The following is a 16093-nucleotide window of genomic DNA, read 5'->3' on the forward strand; positions in this document are numbered from 1 at the left end:
AGCAAATGGGACACAGCACAAAGCAAAGTCCTTCCCCTCTCCTTGGCAGCAAAGCAACTGCAGGTCAGTCCAGCAAAGCAACAGCAGGACAGTCTTCCTTCTTCAGTCTTCCAGCTTTCTCCTTGGTAGAGGTTCCTTCTTGATTCCAGGATGATCTAATTTTCTGTAGTCAGGGGTCGTGTACTTATACCCCTAAAAGTCTTTGTTCCCTTTGTGCAGGAGGGCTCCGAGCCCGGTCTGAACCAGTTCTGGGTATTCCTTGAGCACTTTGTTTTCCTGGCTTCTCCTTTCCTTTCAGAGAGAGGGGCAGGGTCGTCAGCCCCCCAGCAGGAGGTGGAGCCAGCATTGTAGAAGGCAGGGACAGCCCTATTCAGGCCCAGGTGCTATCCCCTCCCACCCCTCACGATGCAGATGCAGTCATTCAGCCTAGGGCTGACTCAGCCAGCTTCCTGGGGGCTTCCCAGCCCTTGTCACTTTCAAACCAGACAGTCAATTCGCAAACAGGCCAAGGCACACAGAAAGGTCAGACAAGAGAACAGCCACTTTCTAAAAGTACTGTTCTCAAACACAGGATTTTAAAGCAACCTTTCCAAAAAGATGTGTTATTAAATTCTGAGTTCAGGGATACCAGACTTTTATGTCCTACCTTGTTCCTATGGGAAGATATGCTGGTAGCCACTGTAGCCAGAATTCCCCATGATAGCCTATGGGCAAGATTGCCTTACAACAGTGAAAAACGAAAATGGTTGTAATCCACTACCAGAGCATGTCACCTGCACTAGTACATGCTCTACCTTTAAACATACACTGCACCCTTCCCAGAGGGGTACCTTGGGCCTTCCATAGGGATGACCAATGTGTACAGAAAGGGAAGGGTTAGGCCTGGTGAGTGGGGACACAAAGGTGGTGGACATGGCAGTTCACAGACTGCACACAGGCACTGCGGTGGCAGGCCTGAGACACCATTTTAGGGATACTCATGTGAGTGGCACAAACAGTGCTGCAGGCCCACTAGTAGCATTTGTATCACCAGCCCTGGCACACTCAGTGCACTTTACTAGGGACTTCTTGGTGATACAAATATGCAAATCATGGATAACCAATTACAATCACAATTTACACAGGGAGCACTTGCACTTTGACACTGATCAGCAGTGTCAAAGTGCCCAAAGTATCTAAAGCAGCAAAACGAAATCCAACACAGCGTAAAAAATACAGGAGGTAGAGGCAAAAGACGGGGGAAACCACACCAAAGATGCCAGGTCTACACCCTTGTTATATTCCCTAGTCAGGCACTAGCACCTAAATATAACACAAGAACACAGTTGCTGTTTGTGAGCACACGTCTTATCATATAACTGAGCACAAGAGTTTATGCACAGACACAAAGCGAGGGTTTTGAGAAACGATTACTATGTCCCTTGCTTGAGATGTAGAGTATCCATGTGTGTATGCTAAGGTACAGGGTCCACCACTATTCTCAGAGATCTTTGATATACAATCATTTAGTTTCAGTAGAAGGGGATGGGGGTTTAGGCTACTCTGTCTTATAATATGCCAGGGCTTTTTATCGTATATGGTTTATTGACCATGCTAACAGTATCTTTCGTATGCATTTGTTTTGTGATTGTGGCATGAATACTGCATTTTTTAGCACAATTATTTAAATAAATATTCTAAACTTATTTTGTGTCTCTTGGTGATCTTATTGTGAACCAGTCCAGTAGGAGTGAGAGAGAGAAAAGGTGTGTCCTGTTCCCAAAATCCCTGCGAGGGTCGAGAGTGTTGTGTTCTGGGGTGCCAATTCAATCGCTTAGGAGGGCAGGTGAGGCAGTATAGCTAGTTGGACTCAGGCTCATGGATACTGATGTGGTGTGGTGACCTAGTCCCTACATGCTGGTGCTCTATGGTCCCAAGCATTGTTCGGTTTGTGAGCAGAATCCCTGCTACAGGTAGATTAGTCTAAACAGGCCTTCCGGGCTGCTAAATTATATTTTTGGAGATTCAACACTATATTGTCATTTAAAATAATTCTACAGATGTCCACAGCCTATTTATCTTTCTTTCATATTGACATGTATAGTGAATACTATTTATTCTGTATATAGCCACATAGGAAGCACAAGTGCTTTGGTCACTTCATTTCAACAGCAGATGTTAATTTCATCCCTCTCAATAGTACTCATTGTAATGATGAAAAGCTCAATTTGCGATAATTAACTGAAAGAATTGAAAATGTTTTTCTCTAGCTTTTACCTAGGCTTTAGTCTATACTTATATCTTAAGATCTTACACAGAAAGTTCCTCTGGCAACCCTGTTCTCCTCTCAATTACACTTTTGATTTTGACTGTCAGCAATATTTTCTGTTTTAAAATCAAATGCATACATATTTAAAGTGCTATACATATGCCTGGTGAAATTGCCATATATATCCAATAATAGTGCAGTATTAACTTTAACGTAAGTGTTTTAGACAATCAATCTCAAATGAAGGTCTTCAGTGTTTCAGGTCCAGAATGTATTTTCCTCACTGTTTATTTATGGTGGTGTGGATAACTTTGAGTTTATTTTGTGTTTCCTGTTGCACGTGTTGAATACCATAGACCAATATTAGAGCACCTATACATGACCACTCATTTAACGGTCCGCTTCATAAATGCACATTTGGCTTTGTGGAGATTGGCACTGTAAAAACGTTTCTTTTTTAATGTGCTGCAGAAGCCCATTGCAAAAATATTTTGTTGACCACACTATCAAACCATCCTAAGCACACCTAATTATGTAGCCCTAGTTTAGGGAGAAATGATTTAAAATAGTTTTTTCTTACTCAATCAATCAATCAATCAATCACTTATAAAGCGCGCTACATACCCGTGGGGTCTCAAGGCGCTGGGGGGGGGGGAGCCGCTACTGCTCGAACAGCCAGGTCTTCAGCTTCTTCCTGAAGGAGAGGTGGTCTTGGGTCAGGCGCAGGTCGGTCGGGAGGGAGTTCCAGGTCTTGGCGGCCAGGTGGGAGAAGGACCTTCCTCCTGTAGTCGCTCTTTGGATGCGGGGGACGGCGGCGAGGGCGTGGTTGGCTGATCGGAGGTGGCGTTTGGGAGCGTAGAAGTTGACTCGGCTGTTGAGGTAGCTCGGGCCTTGGTCGTGTAGGGCTTTGTGTGCGTGGGTGAGGAGGCGGAAGGTGATTCTTTTGTTGACGGGGAGCCAGTGAAGGTCTCGCAGATGTCCGGAGATGTGGCTGGTTCGTGGGATGTCGAGGATGAGTCTGGCTGAGGCGTTCTGGATCCGCTGGAGTCTCTTCTGGAGCTTGGCGGTGGTCCCGGCGTAGAGGGCGTTGCCGTAGTCCAGTCGGCTGGTGACGAGGGCCTGGGTGACGGTCTTCCTGGTCTCGGTGGGGATCCACCAGAAGATCTTCCGTAGCATGCGTAGGATGTTGAAGCATGCCGAGGAGACGTTGTTGACTTGCCTGGTCATGGAGAGGGAGGAGTCCAGGATGAAGCCCAGGTTGCGTGCATGGTCTGTCGGTTTGGGTGCGGTGCCCAGGGCGGGAGGCCACCAGGAGTCGTCCCAGGCGGAGGGAGAGGAGCCCAGGATGAGGACCTCCGTCTTGTCCGAGTTCAGTTTCAGGCGGCTGGTCGTCATCCACTCGGCTACCTCTTTCATCCCTTCGTGCAGGTTGGCTCTGGCGGCGGCGGGGTCGTTGGTCAGGGAGAGGATCAGCTGGGTGTCGTCGGCGTAGGAGATTATGCTGAGGTTGTGTTTGCGTACGATGGCCGCGAGGGGGCTCATGTAGACGTTGAAGAGGGTGGGGCTCAGAGATGATCCTTGGGGGACGCCGCAGATGACTTCGGTGGCCTCTGATTTGTACGGTGGTAGGCGGACTCTCTGTGTTCTCCCGTCGAGGAAGGAGGTGATCCACTCCAGCGCCTTGTCCTGGATTCCGACGTTGCTGAGGCGCCGTACTAGGGTGCGGTGGCAGACCGTGTCGAATGCCGCGGAGAGGTCTAGGAGGATGAGGGCCGCTGTTTCTCCATTGTCCATCAGGGCTCGGATGTCGTCGGTGGCGGCGATGAGGGCGGTCTCGGTGCTGTGGTTGGCTCGGAAGCCGGACTGTGAGGGGTCGAGGGATCCGTTCGTCTCGAGGAAAGCGGCCATCTGCTTGTTGACGGTCTTCTCGATGACTTTGGCTGGAAACGGGAGGAGCGAGATGGGGCGGTAATTCTTGAGGTCGGTGGGGTCCGCTGTTGGTTTCTTGAGTAGGGCGCTGAGTTCGGCGTGTTTCCAGCTCTCGGGGAAGATGGTGGTGTCGAGGGATGTGTTGATGATGTCTCGCAGGTGGGGTGCGATGACAGCGTCGGCTTTGTTGAAGACGTGGTGAGGGCAGGGGTCGGTCGGTGATCCGGAGTGGATGGAGTTCATCGTGCGGATGGTGTCTTCGGTGCTGATCGGGGTCCAGGCGTGGACAGCCAAACTGTAGGTTACCTGGTTATTGGAAAAGTGAGAGACGTTTCTACTGAGCGCGACATTAATGTTTAATACCTTCACTCAAGCACATTGTTTAAGTTCCAAAGAGTTCGGGAAAATAGATCTCCAATGCACGGCCACAGCTAATGGGCCCATATTTAGTTATGCAGATAAATTCAAGCTTTGCATGTCATTCGTCCCTTTTGACATTTAACATCCCTGATGGACACATGAAAGGAGCAGCTGTCTGAAGATAAATAAAATAAAGGTGTCTAAGACATGATTTCAGAAGCAAACTTACCACAAAACAATTTCACTTTCTCTATGTTTATATTCATTGTTCATCAGCAGATTTGATTTTAAACATTTGTTGCATACCAATGCAAACGCTAAGTCTAAGTCACAGGTCAAACACATGGCGAGCACAGCATCATATTCATCTTTACTGAACCTATAGACTATAAAATCCCTGACAAAGTTCCCGTGGCACTGGGGAATGAAACGCGTTGTCTGTGTGCCGGTGTTGTTTTATTCAAGAATTCAATAAAAAGAAGATTCCATAAAGTACTTACTTGTCATTATTCCTGACTTCTACGAAGTGCACCTTCCTTTGGTTTGAATCATTTTCATCTTTACCAGCAAGGGAAAGCTGTGCTATTCATGCCTTCTCATTGTCAGTCATGACCACTCTAAGGGCCTGATTTCCAGTTTGGCGGACGGGTTACTCCATCACAAATGTGACGGATATCCTGTTCGCTGTATTACGGGTTCCATTATATCCAATGGAACATAATGGAACTCGTAATATGGCAGACGAGTTAGCCGTCACGTTTGTGATGGATTAACATGTCCACCAAGCTTCTAATCAAGCCCTGAGAGTGCTGGTTAGGTTGCTGTAGGATTTCTGAAAATGTAGCTCCATGAGTATTTATTTCATAACCTAGCAAATTTGGTGGCCGCCCTTACAGTTCATGGTATAGGTTCCTGGTTGAGGGAAAATCTGGAATGTTCTAAGATGGTGCCCCAATGCGTTAGTGTTTCTCCTAATACCTGCACATTTAGAAAAAAAGCATCTCCAGTAAGCTGACGTTCAAGAATCCACATTAGCACATATCTTACTTTGGGGATAGTATTTCACACCTTCGAAATGCATCTTGTCATAGGCCCATTTGGATATGTCTAATGACGTTTGTGTTTGGGCAGATACAATTTATGTTTGCAATGCTGCCATCTGCCATTAGATCCACAGGTATTTACTAGGGTTATGGACATAGCTGTGGCGAACTTACCCAGACGGGTTCCTTAATTGTTTAAACATCTCCAGATCATGTGAGAAACGTTTAAGGGTCTCACTCAGAAACTACTATTTAATGGTGCAGCTGGAAACGCATCTTCAGAAAAGCTGTCTGTGCACCAAAAATTGTGAACATGTGCCACAGCATTGCAGTAATGGTTTTCATGCACCTCAATGTTGAGACGCATATGATTTCTGACATTGCTAGGTCTCATAGTGTTCTGCATTATTTTTTATTTTTCTAATCTCTCTGGTAAGACATCATGCGGGATTCTTGCCTAGGATCCAGGTCAACTGATATTGCTTTGGGCTTATGACAGCATCTGAAAAGTAGAACAGTACAATCATATGGTGCTGTATCCTGATTGTTAGTCTCCTGTTGAGATCAGGTAATCATTCTGATAGAATTCCATCTTGAGTGCAACAAAACACTGCACGTACTGAAACTGGTGCTCTATTCCCGGTGCTGATGACTTTCCAACCATTGGTGGTAATATGTTGTGCCCAAGTCATGATAGATAACAAAATGTAAATGCGCTCCAACAACAGGATGAGAAGTGTAGACTTCAAGATTGTTATTGTGAGATTGAGCTGTGGACTCTCAACAGAGATAGCTTGGTATCATAAACCCACCTGCCAGCAACAGACAAAGCAAGAGAAGACACCTGATGCACATTTGACGTCCGCTCATTCTGAGTTTCATTTTGGAGAGGGTGTCCTGAAGGAGATGTTTTCCAGCAGGCACACAAATGGTGAATTTTGTTGGCACCAGAATAGGATGAAAATGTCATCTTTTCTTCTCATTGAATTTTTCCCGCATCGCATATTTGGAAAATACTGATTTCGGGCTGGAATTTCCACTGGTTTGCGCTTTTCCTCTCATTGTCATCATTTCTATGTGCAGCAGATGATCAGATATCAGCAGGAAGATCTCTTCATGATTGGCCATGAATGAGCAAGAAAGACAACATTTCTGAACCCATTGAAACTCGTCCTTTCCCCAGTGTGGTTGTTGCATCTGATGCAGGCCTTTTGTCGCGGCAAAGACTGAGAGTGTTTCATGTTCAAATACAATTCATTTGCCTATGTGCTTTGAGGACGAAATAATAAGATTTGCAGCTTTTTCCTTGCTAAAGAGCTGTGGAAGAGGGACAATCAGACAGGTAGCTCGGTGCTATCCCTGGATACTCGTGTACAGAGAGCAACATCCATCCATCCATGCATGAACTTAAAACAGGTGGCATATCGAGGTAAGCAAAAAACGACTTTCCCAGACATGTCTTTTCAACATAGGGATCCCTACACAATCCTCTGCAGAGTTACAGAATAAACCCTTATACCTTTCCTAAGGTTGGAACTTAGAAGTTGTTACATCCTCGGACATAATACGTGCCTGATTGAGATGTGCTTTGATATCAAGATACAAAGTGAGTGTTGGGGGTTATGAGGAATTAGAACATTGGAATGTTGGGAGCTCCATTGAAAACAATGGAGTGCTCCAGTCTTATAATGGCTGGTAGAATCCCGGAGCTCCAACATTCCAATGTTTCTTTGTTCACAGCTCTGGCTGTGAACAAAGGCTTCAAAGACCCTGAGGGGATTCCAATCCCCTCATGCTCCCATAAGGCTTTGTTCTTTTTTATTAGAACATTCTGCCCTCTAGTGACAGAATGTTCTAATCGCCTTATAGCCCTTCGTAGCTGGGCTATACCGGCTATTAAAGTCCCTCTCCCTTGTAAAATGCCCTCGCCTTCGGCTCGGGCCTTTAACGCTGGAGAGGGCCTTTAATAGCCGGTGTAGCCCTCTACGGCGGGCTATAAGGCTATAGTAAAGTCCTTCGCCAAGTCCTACATGATGAGATCAAGGACAGTGGAAAGTCAACTTCTCGAAGGCTGGGCTAATGACCAAGGGGACGGTATATGCATTCCTTCTGCCAGGATCATGAATGCTAAGAACTGGTTAGAGGACTGTGCTTCAAAGCTAGAGTACTGCTAGAAGGCGCTAGTAGTGGTAGTGGAGAAAGACTAGAGTTCCAATCCAAAGATATTAAACTGAAGGGAAGCAGCAGCGTGGATTTTTGTTTCCTCCGTGGTACTGTGAATTTTATCAGCTCTAAATATTGTGAACTGAATATAAGTCACTTGGGCCTTATTCAATGTTGACACGTCCCTTTTTAGGTGATTGAATGCTAATTCCTGTCCAGGCAAAATTCGAAATAATCAAACCCATAAATAGCATAGTTAACAATATTATGGTTCCACAATTTATCGGCTGGGTAGACGTTTCGACTGGCGACCAGGGTGGCAAAACATTCCACTCTCCCATAATCCTTACTGACAACCATCGCATTTCTAAAAACCCCACACGCCGATCCTAAAACCCCTGTGAAGGACAGGCCGGAATGCTTGCTTTTCTTTCCCGAGCCCGAGACAGGAGTTTGATATGAATTAAAACGCTGTGGACTTTCAGTGAAAAATGCAGTGTATTCACGTTATGTTATTCTGGAAATTGCAGTCCGTCAAAGTATCTGACGTGCGCCTCACAAACGATTGCCTGTCGGTTGCATGCCATGTGCGCATGAGATGTCTGTGAACTAAAACGCGCTCCTCTGTTCTTTTTTTGGCAGGTTATTTGGGCTGCTCTGTCATAAAAAAAAAGTACAATGGAGCGAGGCACAGACTCTGTAATTGCAGCCGAGACTTTCTTGGTCTTAAACTTTCCATAGGTTGTTTTGCATAACTGCTGAGTTGGGGCTGTCACTCTCGCCTTTTATTCTAAACATGAAGCCTGGGGTGGTCATTAGTTCACGGCTTCGGCACCCCAGGAAAACGGAGCTGGAAGAGAGCGGCTTCCGTGCGTACGGCAGACATCTGAAAAGTCTCTTTTCCCGCCAAATTGGGTAGCTCTTAGAGATGTCCTCGAACAATAGCTGGCGAAGAGAAATAAATAATTAAAAGCGACTCATAAATGATGCTTAAAGGTGGAATACAAAAGTTAGATGTTAAGGGCTCTATTTCAGCCAATAAAATGGCGTCAGTAGAAAGCCGTGCTACACCTGTGGGGCGAAGGCAATCTAGTTAAAAAGAACATTATTTTCTAGGAGAGTTCGTACCAGTACATTAAGAGATCAGGGGCCTTATCAACTATCAAAAAGTGGCGACAAATAGCGTACTAATTTTTTGCAAACAGATTCGTATTTTGCAACCAATCTATGTACAAAATAGGTGGGTTCACTTAATACCAAACCTTAGGGCATGTAATTCATGTTTATGTTCATTAGGCAGTTCACAATTTGCGGCGCTCTGCAATTGGCCATAATCAATGGATGGTGGCCTACAAAGGCCATCAGCTACCATGTCTGTGAAACCATTTTTTTTTTTAAATGCAGTCTGTTTCCTTTAAAGGAAACAGGACGGTGTTTTAAACAGAAAGTTATCTTGCTGTAAAAAGTTTCACTGGGAGTCACAAGTGGCCTACTGTGACAGCCCCGATTCGATAGCACCCTGAAAGAAAGTAATCTGCCACCATCATTTCTGGTGGTGAATAAAGTGAGGCACCCGGGCCGGGGCCCCTTATTCAAAGGCCTGTCTCTCACTGACTACATCAAAGCAGTGACAACAGGGCACAAGTCCTAAATAAAGAAGTGGGGAGACGCTCACAGACGGAAGTGACGTCACGACAGGAAGTGACGTCACAGAAGGTAAAAAACCTAGAAGTGTGGGGACGCACAAATACGTGAAGTGACGGCACGACCGGAAGTGACGTCACGGAAGGTAAAAAAAAACTAGAAGTGGGGGCACGCTCATGCCTGGAGGGGGCTATCTTTTATGTGAAGGGGGCTTGCGGCCTCGCTGGCGTGTCGCATTCCTCCTGTGCAAACCCCAACCAGTTCAAAATTCAGTTTAACCTCATAGCTGCTAGTAAACATGCCTCCCCAGTGCTGCGCTGTCCATTGGAACTAGTGCTGAATGGACGTCCAATGGTCGTGCGCAGCACTGGGGAGGTAGAGCTGCAGTCGGCCAACGCACCGAGGCAGCACTTAAGGGGTTAAAAATATATAATAATAATTTACAAAACGGCAACAAGTACCTAATATTGCAGAAACCTTTCATATATCATTCTACAGAGCTCTTCTGAAAGTGACGCAATGACCTACTAAGAATGTCCGTAATCGAGAATAGTCTTACTTAGTAGACAAAGTTTGCAACAGCCCAGCTTTTGCCCAGTGCACTCGGGTAAAACTAGATGGCGGAAAAGTGAGAAAAAAAACATGAGCCTTGCAAGGCATACACTGATGTCTAATGCAGTTGCTTTTACCCACTGAGCTAGCTAACCAGACAGATTACCCCGAAGAGGAGGAGTGCGAGAGAGGGGGGCGAGGCTCGGAATCGCACTCGAGGAGCTTTTGTAGAGGCTGTTTGTGCTTTTGTAACCTGACTCCAGCCATGACGTATCACTGAATGGGCTTGCCGGGGGGTGCCAGTGTCGGTAATGGCTCACTTGCTGGAGTGTAGGCGCCCTGCCTGGGACCTTAATTATACTGTCTTTGGGAACTGTCGGCTCAGCACATGACCCGGAGCCGTAGACAGCGCTAGCGCCAGCTCAGCACAGCTTTTGCACAGGGGGGACGGCGTCCACCCGGTAAGATCCCTTAAAATAAGTGGGGGGGGACGCCGTCCAATCGCGTGGTACCCCGACTCGAGCCCTGAGTGACAAGCCTGTGACACAAACATCTGCACACCTTTCCCAACTCACTTGAATCTGCCACAGCTTAGCTCCTTCAGGCTGGTGACAATTTGTTTGTTCGAGTGGGGAAGGGGTGTTAGTGTGTGGTGGCATGGGTTGGGAGGTAGATGCAAGGGTATGAAAGGGAGCAGATAGGGTGTTAAAAGAGCTGCATTTAACAAAAACACTTTCTTTGATGAAAAACAATAACAGATCTGGTGGTCTGATGACCCCAGTAGGCCACCATCCCTGTGACTGAAGCAAATCATAATGGTTTGAAATGTGCAACCTACCTCATTAATATTCATGGGGTAAGTGGAATTGCGACCCTCTATGATTCGTTTTTTGCAAACCATTCTGGTCTCAAATTGTGACCAATGTTTCTTGCATCTGGACGTTGGTGCAATAGTTTGTTACTGTCAATTGAGGAGATTGCAACTAGTCCTTTATTCTCCAGGCCTATCATTCTCTTATTTCTGAGGGCTAAGGGCTTGATAGGCAATTATCTGAGGGAAATGACAAGCAGGTGCCATGTTCTTTTGTGTTGAAATTTGTTATTAAGAAAATTATAAATAAAATGCAAAGATAGATACAAATGCAGAGGAAAAAATGAAACATAATATAAATGAGGAAACCATACATTAATTAAGTATAATAAAGAAGGCATAAAACAATACATCCTCTGGAATTCATAAGGCAGAAAATGGAAGTGAAAAAGAGAAGAAAAGAGAGAAAGGGAAGAAAGGGGAAGGAGAAAAAAAAAAAAAGGTGGAACCCAGAGTAACAAACTGGTTATGAAGAGAAAAATGGGAGTAAGAAGAATGGTAAGAAACGGAAAAAAGATTTGTGGAAGAGAAATTAAGAAGGAGGAGGAGCCGTAGAAGAAGAAGAAGTAGAGACAGGATCATTATCCACTGTGGTCTCTAGGAATGGGGACCAAACTTGAAGAAAGAAGGAAGCTTGGTCCTGTAGATTATAAATTATACGTTCATAAGAAGCTGTTTGTATCATTGCCACCAACCACTCCTCCTGAAAAGGAGGCAATGAAGACTTCCAATGACGCAGTATACAAATTTTCGCCGTGGCTAAAGCAGTATGGAGGAGACGGGTCTGTGGTTTAGTAAACTTTGAAAGGCCACGAAAGTCATGTAAAATTATATTCGCAGAGGTAAAGGGTAGGGATAGTGGCATAGAATGAGCGAAGGTATTTCAAACAAAGATCCAAAATGATCTGGTACAAGGGCACTCACATATGATGTGCGTTATATCACAACCGGAAGCAGAGCATCTCCAACACAAGGAATGGGAAAGTAGCTTGGCATGATGTAATTTGACCGGGGACCAGTGCCATTCATGTAGAATTTTAAAAATACAAAATTTAAAACGAGCTTCTCGAACACCCTTATGCAAACCTTCCAAAATGAGATCCCATTGAGTATCTGAGCATGTTACAGAGAGGCGTGTTTGCCATTTTAATTGAAGGGTTTTTGAAAGGGGTTGTGAGAATAAAGGGTGTAGGAAAGTCTTATAAAGACCAGAGGTGACTCCCTTAAAAGTGCCCCATAAATTCAGATAAGATAAAATAGGAGAAGCGGATAATAGATCAGGTGGGGAACCTAGATGTTTTATGAAAGCTTGTTGAAGATGAGAATATTTACAGGATTGCGTGGGTGGGAGGGTGCCATGTTCTTTTGGCCCGCTTTGCATTTCTGCTTGTGCTTCATAACCAAACTCCAAAACATACAATCAATGGCTTTACTTGGAAATAAGTATATGTAATGTGAAGCTGTAAAATCATCTAACCTGCTTCCACTCTTAGTAGAGGGTGAATTCATTGAGGCTCCTATAAGGTTGTTGGCTTATTATCCAGTTTGCCATCACTTTATATTGAACAGGCATCAAGTAACCAGAGGAATTTTCTCAAGTACAAGTGTTTTTGAGGCATGCATAACACATTTTAAAGCATTTTTAAGCTCCCTCTATGAATATATAATTTCCACTGTTTTTACCTATTTTGTATTGGATAGGTACAGAAAAGGTTGTAATGTCTGAAAGCGTTTAATATGATTATTTTAATTCTGCCCTTCTATATTTGTATTGAAAAGACATGCAAAATCTGTGACTTTGGTTGAAAATTGACTGTATAGTATTATGTAGTGGGTCAGTTCTCACTGATAAATGATGCGTTTCAAAGCTGCCCATGTTTTCTTTTTTCTTTATTCAAATTAAGGTATATTTTCTCAATAATAGCGTGGATGGATATGAGGACACTATAAACCTTGATAGTTCTGCACACTGACACTCAATGCAAAAACAGAAGTGGCAATAGCTCAGCTTGTATGCTAACAGATAGGAGAGACAAGGTCAGACCTTGTGTTCCATGTGAGATTAGAGTGGTTTGTAACAAAAAGTATTAGTAGAGGAGTAATGATCTTAAATTCATCAGAATCAACATAAATCAGGATAATATGAACGAGTCAATCAAGCTTTCGTGTTAGTTACCAGGATGAAACTCGGCTCTAAATGCTCAAAACAATGTTTTTTTTTAAATAGAGTTTTATATAGCGCAAACTAGACCCAAACAGGGTATCAGAGCACTTTACATGAGCAGCAGTTTCGTTACATAAGGACACATTCATTGTTTTGGTAGGCACAGGGAGATAAAGTGATTTACCCAGAATCACAGGATGTTGAACTTCGTTGTCGAGACTCAAACCCTGTTCCCCAAGTTGGAGGCCGACCGCTGTGGCCGCATGGCTACATCCTTTCCCCTGGTGTTGGTTTCTTTCATTTCAAGGGAGTGATCAGGTGGCTGGCAAAAGAGAAATGAGAAAATGGCCTTTCCTCCAGAACCTTCTTTAAGCCATTAGGGGAGAAATATTTGCATTACAATAGGAAACTCTAGATCTTGTCAGAAGTTTTGAGAGATGTAAATATCTAGACAGGCATGAACATTGTAATAGCCCCAGAAATTATTTAGGTAGAACAAGTCCCCAGCGCCTTGAGAACCTCACGGGTGAGTAGTCGCACTTCATGAGAATACTGATTGAAGTCAAAATTATGGCATGATGTACACTTGAATGTTATTTATATTCAATTGTTGACTTCTATGTACTATTATAACTTTTGGATACAAAATTCCGATGAATAACAACGTATGATGATATTTGAGTGCAGAGCCAATTTTTTTCCTTGTGTTTTGTGTTTTCATAATTAGTGGGGAAGTAGGAAGCTCACGTTCCTGTCTCACTACACCATGCCTTTGTTTTAATTGCGGTGTACTAGACTCACTGGTGCAGGTTTCTAGTGCCTTGACCTTTCACCACTTCCTTATATTTGATGGGGATATCAATTAAAAAACAAAAGCAACCCACAACAAATTCAATGTACTCAAATACATGCCACACAATTGACGTTCACTCACTTTTCATATCTCTTCTTTTATGTGCAATCCAACGTGACAGAACAAGCATGTGCTTTGGTATCACACAGTCTCAGTCTACACACTGTTGAAGCAGTCTTCCAGTGCCCTCTCACCCCTATTGTCATGTGAGATTTCACTGCCAATGTGTCTCACTGGAACTTTGCAAGACATTGCTATAGACTCAGTGGATTAAAGGGATCTCCAAGCCCTTTCTGCGCACACTCAATGGTTGCACAACCCCCTCAATTAACCACTATTAATATGCCTGTCCACTGTTTTGAATGGACATTGGGTTGCTGGTTGCAAGTGTGTGCTGCAGCAGGGTTGGGTACAATCCTTTCTATGGCAATGAAAGGCCTTTATTAGACATGAGTACCTTCTACATAGGTCTCTACATCTGCAAGAGTAGCTCGGCACCTCAAAAACGGACATTTTGGCATTTTATTAATGTAAGCCTTATTCCAAGACACCCAACACGAAACTTTAAAATTGTTGGAATTTTTTTCTTATTACTCAGGTACTAGTGAACATCCTCTAGAAAGAGAACACAAAGTGAGCATCTTTCTTCGAGCATCTGAGGGCATCTCTTGTCATCGCCTGGATGGAATCAACGTTGACCCTGGAACAATAGGTAATAATAGTATGGTGTCGATCCTTCTGTGGCATGCTTCTTCCACTGGGAGGGCATGCTGGGCAAGTGAAGGAACTGACAGCAAGTGGACAAATTAAGGTATTTACTCTCAGCTTAGCAGCGGCTCGTCTACTGAAATGTGTACTGTGATTTGAAGCAATAATTTGATTTTAGGACTGCCAAACCTGTAAAGGATGTTAAACACCCTTATCATGGAGTTACTACATAAATCTTGAATTTTAATGCTCATCAACAATGTCGTTGATTTCTGCACAAATCTACTTTGCTTCGAAATAATTGTACACATTGTCTTATAGTTTAGGTATGTTTAGCTAGAAGATAAAATGTTTAGGGCAATTTTTAATAAGTTGCCTTGTTGATATATTATCCTTGTTTTACGAAAGGCTGCTGTAGCCTCACTTTTTCTAATCCACAAGTATCGTGTGATTTGAATCACTGATAGTGATTGTTTTTCTCACTTTTCATTTGAGTGTGCTGTGATGCAAACGTTTCATTGAAATTGAACTTGTTCTAATTGGTATCACAAACTGAAAGCATATATATTTGGCTACCTCCAGAGATCATACATATCCCCAGTTCCATCTCTGAATGAGCGCATGTGTTCTTAGTACTAGAATCATTATATTATGACTTCCATGCTTCCTCAGCTTCACCATTGGCAACAATAAGTGCCATACAAATAATGAAAAAGCATAATGGGTCTGATTACGACATAGGTGGACAGGTTTACTCTGTCACAAACGTGAAGGATATCCCGTACACCGTATTACAATTCTATTATAGCAAATAGAACATGTGGACAGGAAATCCGTCACCTTTGGCAGGTGGTGACTTTTGAAAACAGTGCGACATGCATACTGTACTTACTGGTGAATGGTTAACTTAATAGAATACAACTAATCATCTTACCTCAATATCTTCATTACACCTCCGATTGCCGACAATTTAAAAATACATCCAAGGCCAATATAGTGCCAACCTACATTGGCAGTCCAGTGGCCTTACATCTCCAGTTAGTCATCTATAAGCAGCCTTCTGTTCTCAGCTGCCCCTGTATTTCTGTACAGTGTATTTTGTCTCTGTGCCATTCGTTTTTCCGGTATTTCTGTTTTTTTTTTCTTTCTGTGCCACTCGTTTTTCCCTCGTTTTTGTGCCCCTTTTGCCTTCTGTTCCACTCGTTTTTTGTGCCTGTCTGCTTTCTGTGCCACTCGCTTTTTTCCCTTGTCTCTTTGCCTCTTTTGCCTTCTGTTCCACTCGTTTTTTGTGCCCTTCTTCACGCTGTTCCACTCGTATTTTTGTGCCCTTCTGCCCTCTGTACCACTCGTTTTTTCCTCGTTTTTTGTGCCCTTCTGCCTTCTGTTCCACTCGTTTTTTGTGCCCTTCTGCCCACTGTTCCACTCGTTTTTTTGTGCGCTTCTGCCCTTAGTGCCACTCATTTTTCCCTTATTTTTGTGCCCCTTTTGCCTTCTGTCCCATCGGATTTTATACCCTTCTGCCCTCTGTTCCACTCGTTTTTTGTGCCCTTCTGCCCTC

At 44.0% G+C, this 16093-nt stretch overlaps 1 protein-coding gene across 1 annotated transcript in view; it reads left to right on the forward strand.

The window, feature by feature from the left end:
• PKHD1 (PKHD1 ciliary IPT domain containing fibrocystin/polyductin) overlaps positions 1-16093 on the forward strand; it is a 2083594-nt gene that overhangs the window by 1952727 nt on the left and 114774 nt on the right. The window contains exon 53 of the mRNA XM_086926200.1: positions 14426-14539. Coding sequence (XP_086782326.1) covers positions 14426-14539 — 114 coding nt within the window. The remainder of the gene's footprint in view (positions 1-14425; positions 14540-16093) is intronic.

The sequence above is a fragment of the Lissotriton vulgaris genome, chromosome 6, assembly GCF_964263255.1.
Source record: "Lissotriton vulgaris chromosome 6, aLisVul1.2, whole genome shotgun sequence".
Lineage (NCBI taxonomy): Eukaryota > Metazoa > Chordata > Amphibia > Caudata > Salamandridae > Lissotriton > Lissotriton vulgaris.